This window comes from Equus asinus, chromosome 1 (assembly GCF_041296235.1).
Source record: "Equus asinus isolate D_3611 breed Donkey chromosome 1, EquAss-T2T_v2, whole genome shotgun sequence".
Taxonomy (NCBI): domain Eukaryota; kingdom Metazoa; phylum Chordata; class Mammalia; order Perissodactyla; family Equidae; genus Equus; species Equus asinus.
In genome coordinates, this window is record NC_091790.1 from 208,856,696 (window position 1) to 208,879,639 (window position 22,944).

The 22,944-nt window shown below is 42.1% G+C and overlaps 1 protein-coding gene across 10 annotated transcripts in view; it reads left to right on the top strand.

Moving 5' to 3' along the window:
• Positions 1-22,944, top strand: part of DYNC2I1 (dynein 2 intermediate chain 1) — a 74,397-nt gene that overhangs the window by 9,874 nt on the left and 41,579 nt on the right. For 3 of the 10 annotated variants that reach the window (XM_070516943.1, XM_070516962.1, XM_070516952.1), the window contains exons 3-8: positions 163-595; positions 5,319-5,627; positions 9,497-9,552; positions 10,894-10,948; positions 16,051-16,125; positions 16,715-16,934. In XM_070516943.1, coding sequence (XP_070373044.1) covers positions 163-595; positions 5,319-5,627; positions 9,497-9,552; positions 10,894-10,948; positions 16,051-16,125; positions 16,715-16,934 — 1,148 coding nt within the window. Of the gene's footprint in view, positions 1-162; positions 596-3,110; positions 3,203-5,318; positions 5,748-9,090; positions 9,184-9,496; positions 9,553-10,893; positions 10,949-16,050; positions 16,126-16,714; positions 16,943-22,944 lie in introns of those variants that run through there. The other 7 variants (XM_014830486.3, XM_070516956.1, XM_070516982.1 and 4 more) reach the window with 6 other exon arrangements.

Here is a 22,944-nt window from a genome sequence, read left to right on the forward strand (position 1 = left end):
TGTCTCTGATAAATGGGCACCTGTTGCCAGTTGCAGAAATGCTGAGTCTGACTCCACTTCCTGCAGGTTCAGAGACTCTTGGTCCAGGCCATCCTTCTGGGATGGAAAGCAGGTGAAGCCGGTGTTCTAGGTTCAGAAGTCCCCTTTCTTTTTCTTGTTTAGGTTGCACACTCAGGTAGTCCAAAGGAAGATAAGAAGCACAGAGAAAAGCTGCCACCTAAGGAGTCAGAAATGGATGTCCCAGAATACAAGGAGCACAGACACAGGGAGCCAGATGGAGACACCAAGTACAGAGAGAGGACGGCTGAGAGAGACGGCCACCCCTCCAGGGAGCCTGCCCGAGGGGAGAGAGACAGAGAAAAGCCACGGGAAAGGAGAAAGGATGCCAGGGACCAGGACAGAGGAAAGCTCAAAGAGAAACACCGAGAACAGGACGCAGAGAAGGCTCACAGGAGGGGAAAAGACAGAGAAAAAGACCAAGACCGAAGAGCTCGGAGGGAGGAGCTCAGGCAGGCGGCCGCCTACCATAACCTGCTGGGCCGGGATGTGCGAGGCTGGCAGGTCTTGGAGAGAGCCGAGCGCAAGGTGCCAGCAGGTGTGCGTGGGCCCGCGGGGCTGTCTCTGGCCTTGAATCCCTTGAGCTGGTGTGGTCCCGGGCTCCCTCCTGAGATGTTGCTCTGCTCTTTGTACATCTTGTTGTCTCTGTTTCTTAAAGGGCTTACTATTGGGGGGCGTTTTCTTTTGAAATGTTCACTCATCATTTTATTTTCTCTCATGGTTTTCATAAATCTTTTAGCTTTGGATTTGAAGTAAGAGGCCCTTCTTGTACCTGTGTGTGTACTTTTCACTGTTGTTTCCTTTTGATATTTGAAAAACTCAGTGAATGAAAGGAGTAACGATTTTCTCGTTGCTGGAATTTTACTATTGAAACATTTTAGATTTGTTATTTCAGTAAACCTCAATATACGTTGTAAATAAACAGAAATAGTGCTCTTTGATAAAAGAATTCCTCAAAAGTATCAGTTTTAAGCAATATTTAATTGTTATTTATCTAAATTCCTGGGAATTCTAAGGTAAAAGTGCATGTTTTTCCCCTTCAAATGGAGGTATCTATTTTTTATTGTACAAGTAGTATATGCTTCTTATAAAAAGTTCAGACTAGCCAACATAAACAAAAAAGGAATATATTAGAAGGAGACATAATAATCTTTAGAACCATGAGGAGGCGGAGGCCTGGCTGTGAAGGATGGGAGCCATGGCCTTTACCCTGTGCCCTGTCATCCACCGCTGCTGCCTGCTGCTGAGGCCTGGCTACACCTGCAGACTTAGCCCGCTGGAGATGAGGCTCAGAACACGGGTGCGTTTCTGTTGGATGTGGTGTACTTAGGGGCAGGATTGTGTGTTAACGAGGTTGCCACTAATTAAGTTTAGCAGTGTCTATCTTACTATCCAGTGCCCCTTTTTGGGATTGTATTATGATGTTCATGGTATTTATTTCGGGTAAGATTGTTCTTGTTCTCAGATCATTCTTTTTTGGTTGCTGCCTGATCTTGCTTTTTTTTTTTTTTTTTTTTTAAAGATTTTATTTTTTCCTTTTTCTCCCCAAAGCCCCCCGGTACATAGTTGCATATTCTTCGCTGTGGGTTCTTCTCGTTGTGGCACATGGGACGCTGCCTCAGCGTGGTCCGATGAGCAGTGCCATGTCCGCGCCCAGGATTCGAACCAACGAAACACTGGGCCGCCTGATCTTGCTTTTTCAATGCAGCATTGAGATGGATTGTAATGGAATGACTGACTGCACCATCAGACTCCTTGACGTTCCTTCTTTCTTCCTTGGTCATTGTCTTGCCGCTACCTCATCTCCTCTGTCTCCCCTCCTGTAAAATGCGGCCTTGCTCTTTGGACCCCTTCTCCAGCTGCCCTCTTTCCCTGCGACCACATCCAGTCTCATGGTTTTAAATATCATTTATCTCTTCCTGATTTCCAAGGTTTTATCCCCAGCTGGGCCTCATCCCTGAATTCTGGTCTTGTATATCCTCCTGTACTTTGATGTCTGGTAGACGGTGCAAACATAATGCACCCAACCGAACTTCTGACTGTCTCGCAGAGCCCCTCCCTCCAGCCTTCCCAATTCCAGCCGATGGCAGCTGCACTCTCCTGTCCCTCGGGTCGGGAAACCTGGGATCACCCTGACCTGCTCTTTCTCGTCCAGTCTGCCGGAACCTAGCCCTCCTCACCCCTCCACTCCTGTCTCCCTTTCTGAGAGTGAGCTCCGGGGGGACTCCCTACTCCGTTGTTTTGGTCTCTTTTATCTCAGGCTCTGAGAAGAGTGGTCAGGGCTCAGTGAATACTTTTTGAATGAATGAACTTTGCTTCAGTGATGTTTGAATGTTTAATTTTGTCCTCATCTTTTAAAATATTGATTCTCTTAATTTTAAGCCTACTGATGTTTTTGTCTGTACAGGTTCAAAAGTGGAAGTCTGACTTTTCACTCTTGGATGGTGCTGGAGGCCTCATCAGTGATGGCGTGTGGCTCTATTGGTCCCCCTGGCAGGGAGAGATCGCAGCTTGGGGTGGGGGTGGGTGCCAGCTTCGTCTCGTGCCAGCCGAGTGGGCTGCAGGCAGTCTCCTTATCCCAGGGCCTCCTGCATCTGCTGCGTCCTCAGCAGCAGGGCTCCAGGAGGCAGTGAGGCAGGCCCTTCCTTGCAGCTGAGCACTTGGCAGAAATGTCTGCCCGACCGGGCCAGTTTTTCCCAGTCGACTGGGCCCTGCATCCCTAAGGGTGTCTGTTAGTGACACAGGTGCTCCGAAGGTGTGTGTGTGGGCTGGTGCCCCTCTCTAGTTGCCTGGGTTAGTCTGACATTTTCCAGGTTGCCTCAGTAGCAATTGCCATTGTGATCTCCTTATTTATTGTATTTTATGTTTAGATTCTAGAACTTTCCATTCTTGAGATTGGAGAATGTGTTTTACTTGAAGCATGTGTTTTCATATGTGTTGATGTATGATTTGTAAAAATGCGATATGTACAGTAAAGACTGCAGCAAGGTGCTAGGAGGCCTTTTTGATGTGCTGAAGTTTGGGAATGTTAAACATACGTTTTATTTTTATAGTGAGTAAAGTAAGAATTGAAGAGAAGGAAAGGAGAGATGAAGACTCTGAACGAGGAGATGAAGAGAGAGAAAGAAGATACCGAGAAAGAAAGGTATTCAGAGCAGGCTGAGGAAGGGTTTTCCAAAGAGAGCAAAGAGAGGGCACTTTAAGCATTATTTTAGGAGCATTTGTGGAAAATTTTGTAAAACAGAATTCAAGGCCTGAGGAAGTTCTGGAGCACTAAGTGCAGGTGGTTACTGCTCCTCACACAGGCAAGTGTGTTTCTCTGATTCCAAGAGTAATACTTGGTTATTTTGGAAAATTCAGAAAGTACAAATAAGTAAGAAGAAAAATAAAAATGACTCCCCAGTCAGAGATAATTATTAACGTTTAGATATATATCCTACCAGGTTTATATATATGTCTGTATGTATATGTATATATAAACTTTTTTCTTAAATTGAATTTTTACTGTTTTATAAACTGTTGAAACTGAATACATTTTGGGTATTTTTCTAAGTTATCATATTTTTCTATAATATTATTTTAATGGCTGCATAATATAATATTCAATGATATGGATGTTTCATAGTTTTCTTGACGTGTCTGCTTTTTTTGGACACCCAGGTTGCTTCTGAATTTTTTTTATTATAAAGACACCCGTGGGATAAACTTTTTGCATCTATTCATAATTATTTCCTTCTGATTAATTTCTGGAAATGAACTTGCTGGATCACAGTAAATGTAAATGTTCCCCATTTGCTTTACATAAAAGCTGTAATTGTGTGTATCATCAGAACCGTTCCCGTGTCCTGAGCAGCAGTGGGCGTTGTCGTAATTGGTGGTCTTATGCTTCAGGAGGGAGGGTGCCCTGAGTGCTCTGCTGTGAGCCTGTGCCTCCTTTGCTGGCAGAGTGTCAGAGTAATTTTAAGAGTGCTTTAAAGATGAACTCTCTGCTACTCATTTGTGTGGCTGCTTTCTGCTTGTTTTGAATTTTACTTGCAGAATCTTTATTTTTATAAGTAAGTTTAAAATTGTGAAGTGGTCAAGTCTGTCTGTTCGTTATTTCTCTTGTTGATGTAATGCTCAGAGAGCCGTCTCCCACACCAGTGTTAGTAGATAGTCCCCTGTATTTTGTTCTGAGTTCTTACCATTTCTTTTGACACGTAAATCTTTAATCTCCATAGAATTTATTCTGAAGGGTGTGGTAGTAATCTAACGTCACTGCTGCGGAGTTTGCTCAACGGCTTGTCAACATGGGTTTCTGTAGGAAGCTCATCCTGGCAGTGATGAGCGGAGTGGGTGGGAGTCAGGGAGACTGGAGGAAGGGAGACGCATCAGGGGACTGTTGCGTGGTCTACAGGAGGGGCGGAGCGAGTGGGACCACAGGTACCCGAGACGAGGGCTGTGAGAAAGAGCCCTCCGACTGTGGGGCAGGCATGCAGTGGTGACCGAGCGGGTGTGAGTGGAGGAGACCTTGAATGACAGGAATGGACAGTTCAGTTTGGGGCTCCATTGAGGCATGCTCCCAGGACTGGACGTCTGAGCCAGAAATGCTACATACTAACACCCGTTCTGCAAATTAGCAGCGCGCCACTTTGTAATGGATGTCCCCAGTTACTACTGAGTGTCCACAGTGGTTTTGGGGATGCAGAGGTGACTGACTAAACAATGGTGCCCAGTTTTAAGAATCTGCCTGTGGGTGGGGAGTGAACGTGTGAACTGCTGAGGAGGGATAGACTGATGGGACACGCTGTGGAAAGCGGCACAGCAGCATGCTGCTCACGGAAGCTAGTGTCTTCCTGGAGCAGTCACACACCTGTCACAGGAGGGGCTTCTGTGTCCGTGGAGCTCAGCATGTGTAGGAGCTGGGGAGAGGGTGACAAGAATGACAAAGACGAGGCTGGAGAGGAGAGGAGGGGCTGGGCTGTGCAGGGCCGTATTTGCCACGCCAAGGAATCTGGACGTGGTTTCCCACGTCAGGGTGAGGGCACTCGCTGCAGTGTTGCTGTCATCCTGTAGGGGTGGGTGGCCCAGGTAAAGTGGAGTAGTGGGTTTTCTCTCTCCAGAAGTTCGTCCTCAGAGTAGGGTTTTAGGAACGTCCCTGCAGTGCGATAGAAGAGTAAGGGGCAATGGTAGTTCTGTGGCTTTCCTCTTTATCGTAACATGTACGAGACGTGTGCCTGTGTTCTGTGGGCTCATGTGTTTTTCCTATGTCATGTTCACAGTTGCAGTATGGTGACAGCAAAGACAATCCTCTTAAGTATTGGCTTTATAAAGAAGAAGGTGAAAGAAGACACAGGAAGCAGAAAGAACCAGATCGAGAAAAGAAACATCGAGAAAAAAGCAGCACAAGGGAGAAAAAAGAGAAGTATTCCAAAGAACCAAGGACTCCGTCCTCTGACAAGGAAGGGGAGGAGAGGCATAAGGAGAAACGACACAGTGAAGGCTTCCGTTTGGATGACGAGAGGCACCGTGGTAGTGTGGATAAGAAAGAGAGGCCATCAAAGGAAGAGCCTAGGAAGAGGGAGTACAAGGTACCATTTCCGATGCCCTGTTGTCTGTGTAGTCGCCTGAGACCTGCCGTCTAAGGGAAGCCCCGTCAAATGCACCAGATCTCAGACTCATTGCCTGAGGGTGGTGACCGGGATAGAAACGTGAGTCAGCTCTGTCATATGATCAGAGAGAGAGGACTGACCTTCTAGGAAATACGAAGCAGAATCTTCTCATTATATCATGAATGTACTTTAGTGTGTATTCAGAAGTCTGTCATAACTTTTTGAAATTTAACAGAAAAAGAAGCTGATATTTTTTAAAGTGAAAATTAGGTAAATAATTTAGCAAAATGTTTCACCCAGAATTGGTAATATAAGTTTGCAAAACAAAACAATTTCCCTCCCTTATCTCTATGTAATTACTGTACTGGCTTAATATTTTCCTACGCTCATTTCAGTATACACTGAAATACACCTTTTGCTGTGCTGTTTTTCCAGAATCTGAAGTGAATGTGATTTCATTTTCCTGTTTCTTGGTGGTGCTCCCTTTCAGGTGGAAGCAAAATCTCCTTGTGGGGTCAGGTACTGTGAGGCTGAGGAGGGGCAGGGCTTCAGTGGCAGAGACCAGGGTGGTCAGCCAAAGCCCGGGATCTCTGATGGGCTGGTGCTTGTCCACGAAAGTGTGCATGTGTTTCCTGAGCCAAGTTTTTATTAAGGATATCTCGAAAAATCTTTGTGGTTGCTGCCTGGCCTCATGGGGGTCTTTGCTGGCCTCTGCACTGCCACATGTGATAGATCAGCAGCCTCCTGTGCCTTTCCCCACACCTGTCCTCACAGCAGGGCTGAAACCCCACCCTGTGACGTGTAGCCCACTGCCTTCCTTTTGGGCCAGAGTGCGGGTTGTGTTCTTAGCAGTGACAGGACCGCCTCAAAATCGGGGCGGTCCTGTCACACATACATACACTTGTGGTGTCTTAAGGCCTGGGTTTCCCTGAGGTTAGCCACGTGTTTACATTCCTAACTACGTATTTCTTATCAAAAGCTAGGAGAACAGGAACTGAGAATGAGATCCTCACAGACAGGATAGGTGTTCATTCTTCTTGACTTTTAAATTTCTTTCCCTAGATCAAAAGCTTTTCAGTTTTTTTTCCCAACATTTTATTATGAACATTTTTAAATCTACAGCAAAGTTGACAGAATTTCTACTACCTGCATCCTACCAGTAACATTTTATTGAATTTGCCTATTTTATATTCCCTAGATGAGATTTAGTTACTAGAAATGACATGGTTCTGTGGGTTAGTTGCCCACAGAAATGCCTTTCTGAGACACATCAGAATATGTCCGTTTGGCTTTTATTAAGGGTGGATGTAAGAAATGGTCCCACGAAGAAGATTCTTCTGCCTCTTCATAAGACCACTGCCTTCAGCAGTGCTCCTTCCATGAGGATTCACGTAATAGTTAGTCCGAGGAAGGAGCTGCTTCTGACGCTGACAGGCTTCCTTTTTAGACGATTTTTAGAGAGGCTGCTGTGAGCCAGCCTCTGTTCTGGGTGCTGAGGACACAGCTGTGAAGAAAGCAGAAGGTTTCTGTTCATGGTGCTTCTGTTCTGTTGAAGAAGCCATGTGATAAAGAAATAAACAGATGGGTATGTAATAGAGTTTCGGGAGTGATTAGTGAGCTTCAGATAATCAACTTTTTCTTTGCACTGACTCTCAGGTACTCAAAATACACTTTTCAACTTAGTTCCTCTGTGAGCTTGGTGATGGTGTGGTTATCCCTGAGGAGACCATAGAGAGCTGGGCTGTCAGTGATTAGGCCAGGACAGCAGGTACAGACCAGGGCTGTTCCCAGGAGTCTGTGTTCTCCTCAGTGCTCTCTGTCTCGACGGGATTTTTGATCCATTATTTTAATCATATATATCTTCTGTTGTGCGCCTCCTCCAGTTTTGGATTAGAGATAGAGAGTCTAATTAAGCATAATAAATACAATACAGTGTCTTCTAAAGGTTACTAACCAGTAATGACTTCTTCAGTGCAGGAATCCAGTGACCTGGTGCCTCTGTCACCTGCGGCCCTTTCATCCTCCAGAAGCTGGATCCTGCCCCTGTCTGCTCCTGGGCGTGGTGACTTCACATGTCTCTGTGAACATCTGTTTCTAGCCCAGAACCCTCCTACCCAGCCCACGTGGCTTGGAGGCAAGGCACCGAGCTCACGCTCTAGCTGTGCCAGATGCAGGGTTTCCTCTTCCCCGGGTCCTAGGAATTGCACTAATGGCCTGAAAATGTGATAAAGCAGCCTGTGATGGCTGCCTCATGTGCAGTCTGTCCAGCGGGCTCTACCACGGGTCAAGACCCTCAGTGCGTGGTCTCCTCTTGTCCCTCAGAGTTAATTCTTAGAACTAACTGGATTACTTTTTCTTCTTTGTTATATCTACATAGCCTTTAAATCATATTTTTTTCCTACCTAGCACTACTGATTTCATTCTTTTTCTGTTCCAGTCTATTTTATAGACCAATGCCAGACTGTTCTTCCTGTTAAACATGTAATTATACTTTTTCCTAATTAATTTTGGAAATTTTTTTTTTAAAGATTGACTCCTGAGCTAACAACTGTTGCCAGTCTTCCTTTTTTTTTTTTACTGCTTTTTTCTCCCCAAATCCCCCCAGCACATAGTTGTGTATTTTCAGTTGTGGGTCCTCCCAGTTGTGGCATGTGGGACGCCACCTCAACGTGGCCTGACGAGTGGTGCCATGTCCGCACCCAGGATCCAAACTGGCGAAACCCTGGGCCATCGAAGCGGAACACACGAACTTAACTACTCGGCCACGGGGCCAGCCCCTGGAAATATTTTTAAACACAGAAGAATAAAAAAATAAAACAAAAATTACCCACAATCCCAAAGTCAGAGAGAATCCATTCTGTAGTATGTGCGTATATCCTCGCAGTCCTTTTTCCTATATGTAAATGAACTTTCTAAAAACACGACATTGGAAACATGCTAATTTTTTCTTTTTATTCTGGGAAATACTTTTTAATACTGGGATATGTAAATAGCCATCTGGTGTTCTATCATGTGGTCATAACCCATATATTTAATAAGTAACCTAATATTGAACATTCAGATTACTAGTATTTTTTGATATTACAACTTATTCTGTGATGAACAGATTGAAAGTGTTAATACATGTCTTTGCTTGTTTTCTAGGAATTTCCTGGGAGTAGAATTCATAGGTCACAGAAAGTGTTCGAATATTTTTAACTCTTGTTAAGGCTTTGACCCATGTTGCATGTTGCCCTCCAGACTGACCTTTCCTAGTGGGCAGTTCAGTCCTGCTGTTCTTCTGCTTTGTGCTTTCTGTGGACCAGCCCAGGTCTGTTGTCTTGCTCTGCTTGGGGGAGGCGTGCTCCTCCACCTGCCCTGGGTCTTCATCATCCAGGATCGGCCTCACGCCCCTCTTCTACCAGTGCTTGCTCAACAACTGTCTCTCCTTTTAAACAACCTACCTACATATGTTGATTTACAATCTAATCATTTTAATTTTATTTTTAAAAATTCATTAATTCAAGAGAAGATTGTTTAAATTTTTTTCCTGTAGGTACGTATGTTTGAAAGCTTATAATTTTAAACAGTGTAAGGAACTAGTCCTATTTATCTGAAAATAATGTGAAATTGATAAGTATAAATTTCTTTACCTACTGAGGTAATATATAATCACCTTTTAGTATGCCTCTATTCATCTCCCTTATGTTAATTACCTAATTTACTAAAGACAACTAGTAAAAACTGTTATCTTGAAAGATACCTGTAGCGTAGATACTGTTGTTAAATTCTGAGTCCGTGGTTGTTTTACAGAGTTTACTAATTCACAGTGGTTAATTAATGGTTGTGGAATTTTTTTTCTTTGATAGAATGGTGAACACAGAAGTCGAGGTACAAGTTCAAAGAGAGATGGGACTAGCAACCAGTAAGGAATGTCTGTTCTTCTGTTGATTATTATGTATAACCCAGTTCTCACAGAATGCCTTAAGCTGAATTTTTCTCATTGGGCCTAATTCTAGCCTGTAAATGAGAATAAATTATGGATGTTTAGATTATGGGTCAGACATAAGCCCTCCAAATTATATTTTAGATTTACTACAGGAGCTTGGAAACTTGTTATAAATTATTAGCCTGATTTTGCCGTTTTTATATTTGCTCATACAAGATTATAGAATCACTACATCAGTAATTTTATGTGGGAGTCTCTGAATGCGCGAGCGGCGGTCCCTCAGCTGCACACTCACGGGCTTAAGAGGGCAGAACATTTGCAGGTGGGCCATTCACCTCTACTGGCTCCTGAACACACGGCCACCGGCAAATCCCCGCTGCCCGATGTTTGTGAGTCGGACTACAAATGAAAGAGGCTTCCTCGGGCAGTGCAGCCCCGGCCCCTGAGTGAGAGCGAGGACGTTGGTGCCAGCCTGCAGGAAGGCTTGGCTGCCTTTTTCTTGGGGTGCTGGGTGGCCCTGCAGAGTCTTTTCTTCACTGGTAAAACTGAGAATAACTTTTGTGTGGGTTTGTGGAGGTGACAGTTTAGAGTTTGTCTATGAACTCTCATTTTGTGTATAAGCTCTACATTTTAACTTCTTCTTTCTGACAACCATACTTGGTGATTCTTTTTCACAGATTAGGAGAACCCATGCTAAGTGCCTTGCTGAGACTCATAAAGCAGCACTTAGGCCTGGGGCGCAGACTCCTGGGCTGTGCCGCGGTCTGCCAGGCGCACGGGGCAGCTTCTGCTCATCTGTGTGTCTTTTAAACCACAGGCTATATTGAATCGGTGTGAATATAAGTTCTAAAAGTTGAGACTCAATCTGAAATTTTGAAAGCCTTAATTTTAGGTCCCAACTAACATATAAAATATGATTAAAAATTAGAACATGTTTAAAGATAAATCTTTCTTTGTAAAATATGGATATGTATTAAACATAAAATAATATTTGAGTTTGACTATTAAGTTTACAGGAATTTTCTAGAACTCTTATAAGGATATAGATTTATACACACACACAAGTTTGTTAAAACACATAGGTTTTTCTCTCTACTTAAGATATTTTCTATCTTGGATTACTGCTGAAATAGTAAAAATATTAGGAAGACTTTAGTATTCATAGTTCTAGTAAAGCATGCTTTGGAAATCTGCCAACCTACAGCAGTTCTTAATCATATTAAATATTGATAAGAGCCTTCACTGAGATGTAAAATGTTTTATTTTTTAAGTCTTCATTTAAAATTAATTTTCATTTTGGTCATATTTGGTTTCCAGGCATGCAGAGAATTTAGTAAGGAATAATGGAAGAGATAAAGACGCAAGAAGGAAGGTAAGACACTTACACTGATGTTATTACGCAGTAAGGTCAGCCGTATGTCTGCCTGCGTTTCCCCTTGAAAGCAGAGCCTGAGGCAAGCCTGGTTTGCAGATGGTTATTTGAGCGGTGATTCCAGTAGGCATATAAGGGATACACCTGCTATTAAAAGGCTCAAATAGTTGAAAGTAAAAAGATGGACAAGATAAACCATCAAACAGCAGCTGTAACAGAGCTCGAGTAGCTATACTAGTGTCAGATAAAGTTGACGCTGAGATGGAAGGTGTCACTGGAGTTGGAGGGACAGTTCATAATAGTGAAATAATTAGCTTGGCAGGAAGATGTAACAGTTAAAATGAACACACGCCTAACGAAAGAGCCCCAAAATGCAAGAAGCAAAGCCTGGTAGAACTTAAGGGAGAAGGAGACAATTCAGCAGTAATTGAGATTTCAGCATCCCACTGCCACTAATGAGTAGAATGACAGCATTTCACGCTGACAGATTAGACACTTGGATGAAAGGGAAACATTCCTGGAAGACGTCAGTTCCTGAAACTGCCTTAAGAAGAAGTAGAAAGTCGGAGTAGGGGCTGGCCCCATGGCCGAGTGGTTAAGTTCGCGTGCTCCGCTGTAGGCGGCCCAGTGTTTTGTTGGTTCGAATCCTGGGCGCGAACATGGCACTGTTCATCAAACCACGCTGAGGCAGCATCCCACATGCTACAACTAGAAGGACCCACAACGAAGAATATACAACTGTATACTGGGGGACTTTGGGGAGGAAAAGGAAAAAATAAAATCTTAAAAATAAATAAATAAATTCCAGCAAGTTCCCATAGTTAGCTCAAAAAAAAAAAAAAAAAAAAGAAAGTTGGGGTAGACCTATAGTGAGTATAGAAATTGCGTTGGTATTGAAAATCTCCCCAGGAAGAAGCCCAGGCTCGGATTCCTCACTGGTAGGTTCTGTCAGACGTGTGTTGTTGACGCCAGCACACACTCGCAGTCTCACTCCTCACGTGCGTTGTTGATGCTGGCACACACTCGCAGTCCCACTCCTTACGTGATTGTTCCATGTTCCAAATTATCTGTGTGTGTTTGTGATAGTGAGAGTCATAATGTCTGCTGATTTTTCACTTAGTATGGCAGCATTTTTCCAGTCTTCGTTTTTTTCCATCTTCATTATCGTCATCAGAACAGTCTTCATAGGGATTAATTTATAACTATAAAATGGTACACTGTGGCCTTATTACTAACGCTTTTTCCTAGTTTTTTGTTTTGTTATTGATAATGTGGCAAGCAGATTTTGGCTTCTATTATTTCTGAAGAATAATTTTTTTCTTCCGTTGGTAGTTATCTCAAACTCATGACTCGGAGGTAATCATTACATCTTGAGCATTTTGTGCCGTGTTTTTATGTATCTGTCTCTTTATTCCATATATGTATGCACAAACATAATTTTATGCAAATTAGGCCATCTGGTATGTGTTGTTTTGATGGGGGTGCGTTTTATTCATTTAGTTTTGGGGGGTGGTCGGATCCTTAGTATCTAGGTCTAGCCATACCAAAGGAAGAAGTTAGCCTTACATGTATTTCTTCCCATATAATCTTATTTTCTTATATCATCTTTTACAATCCTTTATTGATATAGATGAGTGTTGTAGATGCGTTTTTTTCTGTTTTACACACACCCGCCCTGTGCAGCTTACTGTTTTTCCCAATTCATTGTGGAAATGCCTCCAGTTCTAATGGTAGAGATTGCCTTTATGCTTTTTGTGAGTAAATTTCTTGAAGTGGAGTTATTGGATAAAAACATATCTTTTTTTGTGTTTTCCTTATGTTTCCCAATTTTTCTGTAAGCTCTAGATTAGCATTGTTCACTAGAATTATGATGTGAGCCATGTTTGTAATTTTAAATTTTCTAGTAGTCACATTAAAAAAGTAACAAATACACATAACATTAATTTTAATAACATGTTATATAATCTAGTATTTCTGAAAAGTATCTTTTCCATGTGTAATCTACATGAAAAATTATCGAGGTATTTTCTATTCTTTTTTTTGCCAAAGGAGCAAAATATGTGCTATATTTTTCCCCTGAAAGATTCCAGAAGTGAATTTGAAGATATTTGGCAGCTTGTGTTGGTTGTGATTAGGTCATTTGTTTTATAGCATCAACACTGAATTTATCTCGGTGTATTCTTCAGCATTTGTGGACAGCCTACGATGTGCCAGAATAATCCTCTGGACACAGAGAAGACTCCATTTTCCTCATGGTAATGCGCCGTACTATCTCGTTTTGTGCGCAGAATAGTTTTGGGCAGTGACGTCTAAGAGCTGTGCCTTTATGGCACCAGTGGCTGCAACAGGACTGGCCCTCAGTTCTCCCACTGTGGCAGGGTGCTGGTTTTGTTTGCTTCTCCCGCTGGCACTGGGAAATGGGTCCCCTCTTCTCAGTGTCTCTCAGAGGAGAAAACCGAGCACAGGGGGCTGTGATACTTGCCCTCCATCATGCTGTTCCATCCCCCTCAGAGCCGGGACCGCGTCTCTAACCACCGAGGGCAGCGCCTCCACGAGAGGAGTGGGTGGCACCTGTCCCTCTGCTGCTGACCCTGGCTGTGCTCTGTCCCTATCACGGCCAGTGCAGAGGCTTCCTTGGTGTGGACGCTGGCTCCCAGGCATGGAAGTGAGGATGCTGGGGTCAGGAGAGCCTACCTCTCATGTCTCGTCAGCCCTGTGCAAATGCAGGCTTCTACTTGCATTTCCTTGTCGAGCAGGACCGCTTGTGTGGGTGATTACTCTTCCTTGTGGACAGTGAACACTGGCATCAAAGGAGGGAAGAGATTTTAGTTTTTCCTTTTTTGTGGAAGTTTAGCCCTGAGCTAACATCTGCCACCAATCCTCCTCTTTTTGCTGAGGAAGACTGGCCCTGAGCTAACATCTGTGCCCATCTTCCTCTACTTTATGTGTGGGACACCGCCTCCGCATGGCCTGATGAGTCGTGCCATGTCCACACCCGGGATCTGAACCCACGAAATCCCGGGCCGCCAAAGCAGAATGTGTGAACTTAACCACTCAGCCACTGGCCTGGCCCCATGAGCTTTTAGTTTTCATGTGACATTTGTATTCGCACTTGTTTGAGAGCCCTGGGTCGTGCTGGAGGCAGTCTTGGTGAGGGGCTGGAAAGAGGTGACAGGTTGGCCACGCGGGCTGTCAAGTGCGGAGGCCACCGCCCTCCGTGTGGAAGACGGAGGTTTGCAAAGAGTGTTGCGGAGAAGAGGCTCAGGCTGAATGAATAGCCAGCCTTCTCTTTGTTGCTCTGCATTTACATTCAGGAAGTTTGGGGAGAAACAGAGACATCACAAAAGACGTGATTCAGGCTGTTGTCCGTGAGAAATATACAAGGTATCAGATAATTTTCAGAAATATCTATCATTCGGAGAGAGATCAAGGAGCTGGCGCTGTCCTTTTGTAAGAGAGGATCATTGATACTCTGAGGACTTCTTTCCAAAACTGGATGGTAGATCAGAAGGCCTTCTGCTTAATGCCACCAAGGGAGGGACAGTTGAGCTGCTTCTGATGGCACCTTCTTGTCGTCTTTTCTAGCATTGTTGACTGCACAGCAGTCCTCTGGTTTCTGGAGATAGAAGAGGACGCCTCCAATTGGTAGATGTGTCGCTGAGTGCTTCCTGACCTCTTTCCTGAGCTTGAGTCTGTTGGTCTGCCCTCTCTGGCGTGTTCCACCCTTCCTCTTCATACTTGCCGTACCCAGCTGTGCTGCTGTCCGAGTGTCCCCTCCCCCGCCTCCGTCCCTGTAGTCTTTATGGCACTGACACCTAACCAGTTTTGAACCTGAAAACGTGGGAGTTGCTTCTCTCTTGTCCCTAAGCCCAGGTCGCCCTCACTCATCTGGGTTCTCGCAGCAGCCGTTCCACCCTCATCGCGAGTCTAGTCTTGGCTCCTCTGCACCCCAGGCTCTCCCTGCCTGTGGGCACCAGAGGGTCTTGTTCACAGGTGTGTTTTGTTTCTCCTCCCCTGGGACAGAAATTCAAGCCCCTTTGGCGAATGTGTAGTGCATGCGAGGAGCTACTTAGCTTTAAATGCGGGCGTGGTATGATCAGAACGCTGAGAGGACGAGAGAGGACTGGGCGGGATGGTGGGTAGAGAGGTCAAGCCTGGAGAGATGCTGGAGTTCAGCTCCCAGGTTGGGTGAGTGGGGGCCTGGAGGGCTCCTGATACGCGTGCTCCTGTGATTTGGAGGTGCTGTGTTGCCAGTAAGTAGGACATGGGAGAGCAGATGTGGACAAGAGGAAGAACAGCTTTTGGAGGAAAATATGAGATGTCCAAACATATATTTCATTTTTGCTACCCTCTTAGCCTGGAAACCTGGGATATGTTTCTACTCTGTCTTCCTGTAACCTCTTACTCATCCTTAAGACCCAGACCAGGATGGCCTTAGGGTGGTCTGTGCAGCCTCCCCAAACCTCCAGAGCACAACCGAGCATGCCTCCCACTGCAGGATTTACGAATCCCTCGGTTTATCCCCAGAGTATGGGTGATAAGATTCAGGCTTGGAGTGGTTAGTGGTGACCAAGCGCACTCAATACTAAGGAGCAGGCCAGGATTCGAGCAGCATGGCTCCCCTAAAGGAAAAGGACAGGGCTGTGCTGAGTGAGAACTCCATGCCCTGAGATCTCGTTGTCGTCTATACTTCAGTCATTGGGGCATGTGAAGCTCAGACAGGACCTGGCTGGCGTGTCCTTGAGCGCACGCTCTTAGCCGTGCTCACGGGGGATGCGCTCATGGGTAAGAAATGAAATAGGGAGAGGCGTTGCTGGGAGTTTGGAATTTATTTGTATAACACTTTTTTTCATTAGCCATCAGAATTATAGAGGTTTCTCAAAAAGGGTATGTCTCTTAACTGTTTTCTCTTTTTGGTCATGCTTATAAGATAGCAGGGTATTTCTTGAAGAACTGGAAATTAGGTTATGTTGGTTTTATAAGTACTTACATTTGTTAATGACAACATTAAATGAAACTCAGAAAACATGTATTTTCCCACTTTCTTTGCAAGATTCAGATTTATGATTTAATTTTTTTATGTGTTTGATTTTTGTGTCTAGGAAATTGAAAAGGAAGACATTGATTTAGAAAATGGAGCCGATGAGTATATAGCCCGTTTGGAAGATGATTGTGAAGTATGTATAAAAGTTGAAACTTTGCTGGGCTTAAAACAGCTTTGAACGTCAGCTTAAACATAGTAACCTAATAGCTTTCTTCTCTTTTTTTATTACTTTTAATATTCCATATCTGTTTGATTTAGATCTGTTACCTATGAAAGGTTTGCTATAGTTCTACCAGTGCTTACTGATATGATATAATTAAATGATTTTACACTTTAACCCATTTTTAAGTCACTGCGTTCAAACATACATGTGTATACATGTATTGTGTATGTGTGCGTATGGTATGTGTATATGCATGTGTGTGTAGAGTATACATGTAGCTCGCATATTTATATACACGCACACTGTCGCATTCTCAGCACAGGAATGTTTGCACATTATTGTTGTTAAGAGCTCCTCCTGTATGTAGTTCTGTAAGAGAAACAAATGCAGCAGTTTATACAAATTTATAATTCAGTGACGTTGAAATCAGTGAACTATAAAAAGTCTTTCTTAGACGCAATGAGGACTTTGTCTATTTTACATTATATGTTTTGTTCCGTATGAGTGTTCTTAAAGTCAGTTTGTCGTAAAGGTTCTAAAAACGTTGTTTTGTTTGTAGGACTATGAAGATGACTTTGAGGTCTGTGATGGAGATGATGATGATAGCACGAATGAGCCAGAATTGAGAGAAAAAATCGAAGAACTTCCTCTAGCCAGAAAGAAGGAGATACAAGAAATTCAAAAGGCCATCAATGCAGAAAACGAAAGGATTGGCGAGTTGTCTTTGAAACTGTCTCAGAAGCAAGGTCTAATGGACCGCGAAAGGGCGTCCGGGCCGGGTACGTGAGTAAGTGCTGACGTTCCATGCTCTCAGGACGTGCACTGAAACCCCACAGACAGTTGTCATGGGCGGAGTGGCTCTGATCAGGTGGCAGGCGAGGATGCATTTCCTGCCCCGTGAGGACGTCGTGCTAGGCCCTTGGAAGATGTTGGTGATGTGCGTGAAGGGCTCTCTCCTAGAAAGAAGTTTCAGTAGCTTCTCTGTGCAGCCCCACCGGCCAGGGTGGCCATAGAACGGTCACTCTGGAGGCCCTTGCAGGGGTCACCGGGCCTGGGCATGGCCATGTTCATTTGTCCTGTGTTGTCCCTCTGCGGCACGTGCTCTTGTGTTTCTGACACTGCCGTCCTTGAGTTTCCAGAAAGGAAGGTGACAGGGTCAGCAGGAGGTCAGCTGAGAGCCTCTGTGAGGTGACTCGACCCGCCCGGTGGGGATAGGGTTCAAGATCTGGCCCTGGAGTGTGTTCTCAAGGGCATGCCTGAGGAAGCCTTTTTTCCCGAAATTAGAAATATGTTTCGCTTAAAAACTCTTGGCATCTAGATATGATAAAGTTACTTGTAAGAGTACACTAAATATTATAAAAGCACTTAAAGGGAAAACAGACATTCTGATAACGAATTAGCACTAAAAAATAGCACGAAAGGTCAAATAGGACAATATTAAAAATGTTACTGGCTAATATACTTTAAATTAGTAAAATAATGAATAATTAACACAATTAATTATGATTAGCAATTAATATGATGTAATAATCCAAATGAAAGTTAGGCAGAAACATTATTACTCTCATATTTTGGGCCTGCTCAGAGGTAGCAAAACTGAGCTGGGGAGGGCGGATATATAGGATCTTTCCTAAATTTGTGGCTAAAAAATGTCTCTGAAGCCTGGGGAGCCATCTTGGTGGGGGCTGTGCCTGGCGAGTGTCCGTGCCGTGATCTCTCACCGTGGAGCAGCAGTGTGCACGGAGAGGTTTTCCTGAGAGCATTCCCAGCTCGCCTGTTGTGGAGTTGCTGGCAAGTGTGCAAGATTTTATTCTGAAGCCCGGTTTTCTTAGCAGATTTTTGAGTAACTTTTTTTTTCAATCATTCGTGTCCTACACTGTGCTGAGCACTATATCCTTTAGTAGCCTGATTAATAAGATTAGGATTTACAACCCGAGATATAAGGCATTACTTTTTGTTATATTTTTTATTTGAAGGAATTATTCACTCTGATACACATTGCTAGAGTTAGAGCCGCCCTCTGGCTCCATTTTTAAAATTTTTTATTGTGGTAACATTGGTTTATAACATTGTATAAATTTCGAGTGTACATCATTATATTTCAATTTATGTCTAGATTCCATCATGTTCACCGTTCAAAGACTAATTATAATCCATCACCCAGCACATGTGCCTGATTGCCCCTTTTGCTCTCCTCCCCTCCTTCCTTCCTGTCTGGTAACCACCAATCCAGTCTCTGTTGCTGTGTGTGTGTTTGTCATTGTTTTTATCTTCTACTTGTGAGTGAGGTCGTACAGTATTTGACTTTCTCCCTCTGACTTATTTTGCTTAGCACGATACCCTCAAGGTCCATCCATGTTGTCACAAATGGCTGGATTTCATCCATTTTTATGGCTGAGTTGTATTCCATTGTTTATATATACCACATCTTCTTTATCCATTCGTCTCTTAATGGGTACCTAGGTTGCTTCCAAGTCTCAGCTATTGTGAATAATACTGCGATGAACATGGGGGAGGTGCATGTATCTTTATGCAGTCGTGTTTTCATGTTCTTTGGATAAACACCCAGCAGTGGAATAGCTGGATCATATGGTACTTTTATACTTACTTTTTTTGAGAACTCTCCCTACTGTTTCCCATAGTGACTGTACCAGTTTGCGCACCCACCAGCAATGTACGAGGGTTCCCTTCTCTCCAGATCCTCTCCAACACTTGTTGTTTCCTGTCTTGTTAATTATAGCCATTCTAACCAGAATGAGGTGATATCTCATTTTAGTTTTGATTTGCATTTCCCTGATAGTTAATGATTTTGAACATCTTTTCATGTGCCTCTTGGTCATGTGTATATCTTCTTTGGAGAAATGTCTGTTCAGATCTTTTGCCCATTTTTTAATTGGGTTGTTAGTTTTTTTGTAGTTGAGATATATGAGTTTTTATATATTTTGGATATTAACCCCTTATCAGATATATGGTTTGCAAGTAGCTTCTACCAATTGTTAGGTTGTCTTTTCGTCTTGTTGATGGTTTCCTTTGCTGTGCAGAAACCTTTTGCTTTGATGTAGTCCCATTTGTTTATTTTTTCTGTTGTTTCCCTTGCCCAGTCAGACATGGTACTTGAAAATATGCTGCTAGGGACTGATGTCGGAGGGTGTACTGCCTAGGTTTTATTCTGGAAGTTTAATGGTTCCAGGTCTTACATTCAAGTTTTTTATCCATTTTGAGTTAATTTTTGTGTATGGTGTAAAATAACGGTCCACTTTCATTCTTTTGCACGTGGCTGTCCAGTTTTCCCAACACCATTCATTGAAGAGACTCTCCTTGTCTCCATTGTATGTTCTTAGCTCCCATGTTGAAAATTAGCTGTCCATAGATGTACGGGTTTATTTCTGGGCTCTTGATTCTACTCCATTGATCTGTGTGTCTGTTTTTGTGCCAGTACCATGCTATTTTGGTTGCTGTAGCTTTGCAGTGTATTTTGAAATCAGGGAGTGTGATACTTCCAGCTTTGCTCTTTTTTTCTCAGGATTCCTTTGGCTGTTTGGGGTCTTTTGTTGTTCCATATAAATTTTAGGATTCTTTGTTCTTATTTCTGTGAAAACTCTTGTTGGAACTTTGATAAGGACTGCATTGAATCTGTAGATTGCTTTAGGAAGCATGGACATTTTAATTATGTTAATTCTTCCAAACCAAGAGCACGGAATATCTTTCCATTTGTGTCTTCTTCAGTTTCTTTCAACAATGTTTTATAGTTTTCAGTGTACAGAACTTTCACCTCTTTTGTTAAGTTTATTCCAATGTATTCTATGTTTTTTGCACTTGTAAATGGGATTGTATTCTTAATTTCTCTTTCTGCTACTTCGTTGTTAGTGTATAGAAATGCAACTGATTTTGTATGTTGATTTTGTATCCTGCAACTTGACCATATTCATTTATTATTTCTAAAAGTTTTTTGGTAGATTCTTTAGGGTTTTCTCTATATAAAATCATGTCTTCTGCAAATAATGACAGTTTCACTTTTTCCTTTCTGATTTGGATCCCTTTTATTTCTTTTTCTTGCCTGATTGTTCTGGCTAGGACTTCCAGTGCTGTGTTAAGAGTGGTGAAAGTGGGCATCCTTGTCTGGTTCCTATTCTTAGAGGGATAGCTTTCAGTTTTTCTCAATTGCGTATGTTAGCTGTGGGTTTGTCATATATGGCCTTTATTATATTGAGATACTTTCCTTCTATACCCATTTTATTCATAGTTGTTATCATAAATGGATACTGTATCTTGTCAAATGCTTTCTCTGCATCTATTGAGATGATCTTGTGGTTTTTATTCTTCATTTTGTTAATGTGGTGTATCGTGATTTATTTGTGAATGTTCAACCATCCCTGCATCCCTGGAATAAATCCCACTTGATCATGGCGTATCATCTTTTTAATGTATTGTTGTATTCAATTTGCTAATATTTTGTTGAGGGTTTTTGCATCGATGTTCATCAGTGATATTGGCCTATAATTTTTTTTGTGTTGTCCTTGTCTGGTTCTGGTATCAGGGTAATGTTGGCTTCATAGAATGAGTTAGGAAGCCTCTCCTCCTCTTCAAGTTTTTGGAAGAGTTTGAGAAGGATAGATATTAAGTGTTCTTTGAATGGTGGGTAGAGTTCACCAGGGAAGCCGTCTGGTCCTGGACTTTTATTTTTGGGGAGGTTTTTGATAACTATTTCAATCTCCTTACTGGCGATTGGTCTGAATTTCAAATTCTCTATTTCTTCCTGATTCAGTTTTAGAAGGTTATATTATTCTAAGAATTTATCCACTTTTTCTAGATTATCCAATTTGTTGGCATATATCTTTTCATAGTATTCTCTTATAATCTTTTGTATTTCTGAGGTGTCCATTGAAATTTCGCCACTTTCATTTCTGATTTTATTTATTTGAGCCTTCTCTCTTTTTTTCTTGGTGAGTCTAGTTAAAGGTTTGTCAATTCTGTTTATCTTTTCAAAGAACCGTCTCTTGGTTTCATTGATTTTTTATTTTTTTTTTTAGTCTCTATTTCATTTATTTCTGCTCTGATTTTCATTATTTCTTTCTTTCTACTGATTTTGGGCTTTGTTCTTCTTTTTCTTGTTCCTTTAAGTATACTGATGGATTTCTTACTTGAGATTTTTCTTGTTTGTTGAGGTAGGCCTGTATTGCTAAAATTTCCCTCTTACAACTGCCTTTGCTGTAGCTCATAAATTTTGGCATGTAGTATTTTCATTTTCATTTGTATCCAGGTATTTTTTGATTTATCCTCTAATTTTTTCATTGACCCAGTTGTTCGGGAGCATTTTCTTTAATCTCCACGTATTTCTGGCTTTTCCGATTTTTTTTCCTGTAGTTGATTTCTAGTTTCATACTGTTGTGGTCAAAGATGCTTGATATTATTTAAATTTTCTTAAATTGATTGCGACTTGTTTTGTGGCCTAATATGTGATCAATCCTGGAGAATGCTGCATGTGTATTAGAAAAGAATGTGTATTCTGCAGTTTTTGGATGGAATGTTCTGTATATATCTACTAAGTCCATCTGGTCTAACGTGTTAAGACCACTTTTCCTTATTGATCTTCTGTTTGGATGATCTATCCACTGGTGTAAGTAAAGTGTTCAAGTCCCCTACTATTATTGTGTTACTATTTCTCCTTTTATGTCTGTTAATAATTGCTTTATATAGGTGCTCCTAAATTGGGTGCATATTTACAAGTGTTATATTCTACTGTTGGATTGTTCTCTTTATCACTCTGTAGTGCCCTTCTTTGTCCCTTGTTACAGTTTTAAAGTCTGTTTTGTCTGATATAAGTATTGCTACCCCAGCTCTCTTTTCATTGCCCTTTGTGTGGAGTATCTTTTTCCATCCCTTCACTTTTAGTAGTTTGTGAGTGTCTTTAGGTCTGAAGGGTATCTCTTGTATGCAACATATATATATATAGGTCTTGTTTTTTTATCCAGTCGGCCACTCTATGCCTTTTGATTGAGCATTTAGTCCGTTGACATTTAAAGTAGCTGTTGATAAAAATGTACTTATTGCCATTTTGTTACTTTTTTCTAGGTATTTTAGTAGTTCTTCTCTGTTCCTTTCTTGTTTTCTTGCTCTCTTTGCTTATGGTTTGATGGCTTTCTTTAGTATTATCTTTGGGTGCCGTTCTCTTAACCTTTTTGTATATTTATTATAGGTTTCCAGTTTGTGATTACCATGAGGTTCATATATAATATCCTATGTATATATATACTATATACATAGGATATTATATGTATAATTATTTGTTTGTATGGATATATGTATATAATTATTTGACCTCTTGCTAAAAGCTCTACTGTTTCACTCCCCTCCTCCTACATTTTATGTTTCTGATATCATTTCTAACCTCTTTTTTTGTGCATGTGTGTCTGTTACCCTCTTATTGCAGAAATAGATGATTTTAGTACTTTTGTCTCTTGACCTTCATATTAGCATTGTAAGTGGTTGATCTGCTACCTTTACTGTTTATTTGCCTTTGCCAGTGATTATATTGTCTTTTTTTTTTTTTATAATTTTCATATTCCTATTTGTGGTCTTCTCTTTTCCACTTAAATAAATCCCTTTAACATTTCTTGTAAGGCTTGTTTCTTAGTGATCAACTACTTTAGTTTTTGCTTGTCTGGAAAACTCTTTATCTTTCCTCCATTCTGAATGATAGTCTTGCTGCATAGAGTATTCTTGGGTGTAGGTTTTTTCCTTTCAGCACTTTAAATGTATCATGCCACTCCCTTGTAGCCTGTAGAGTTT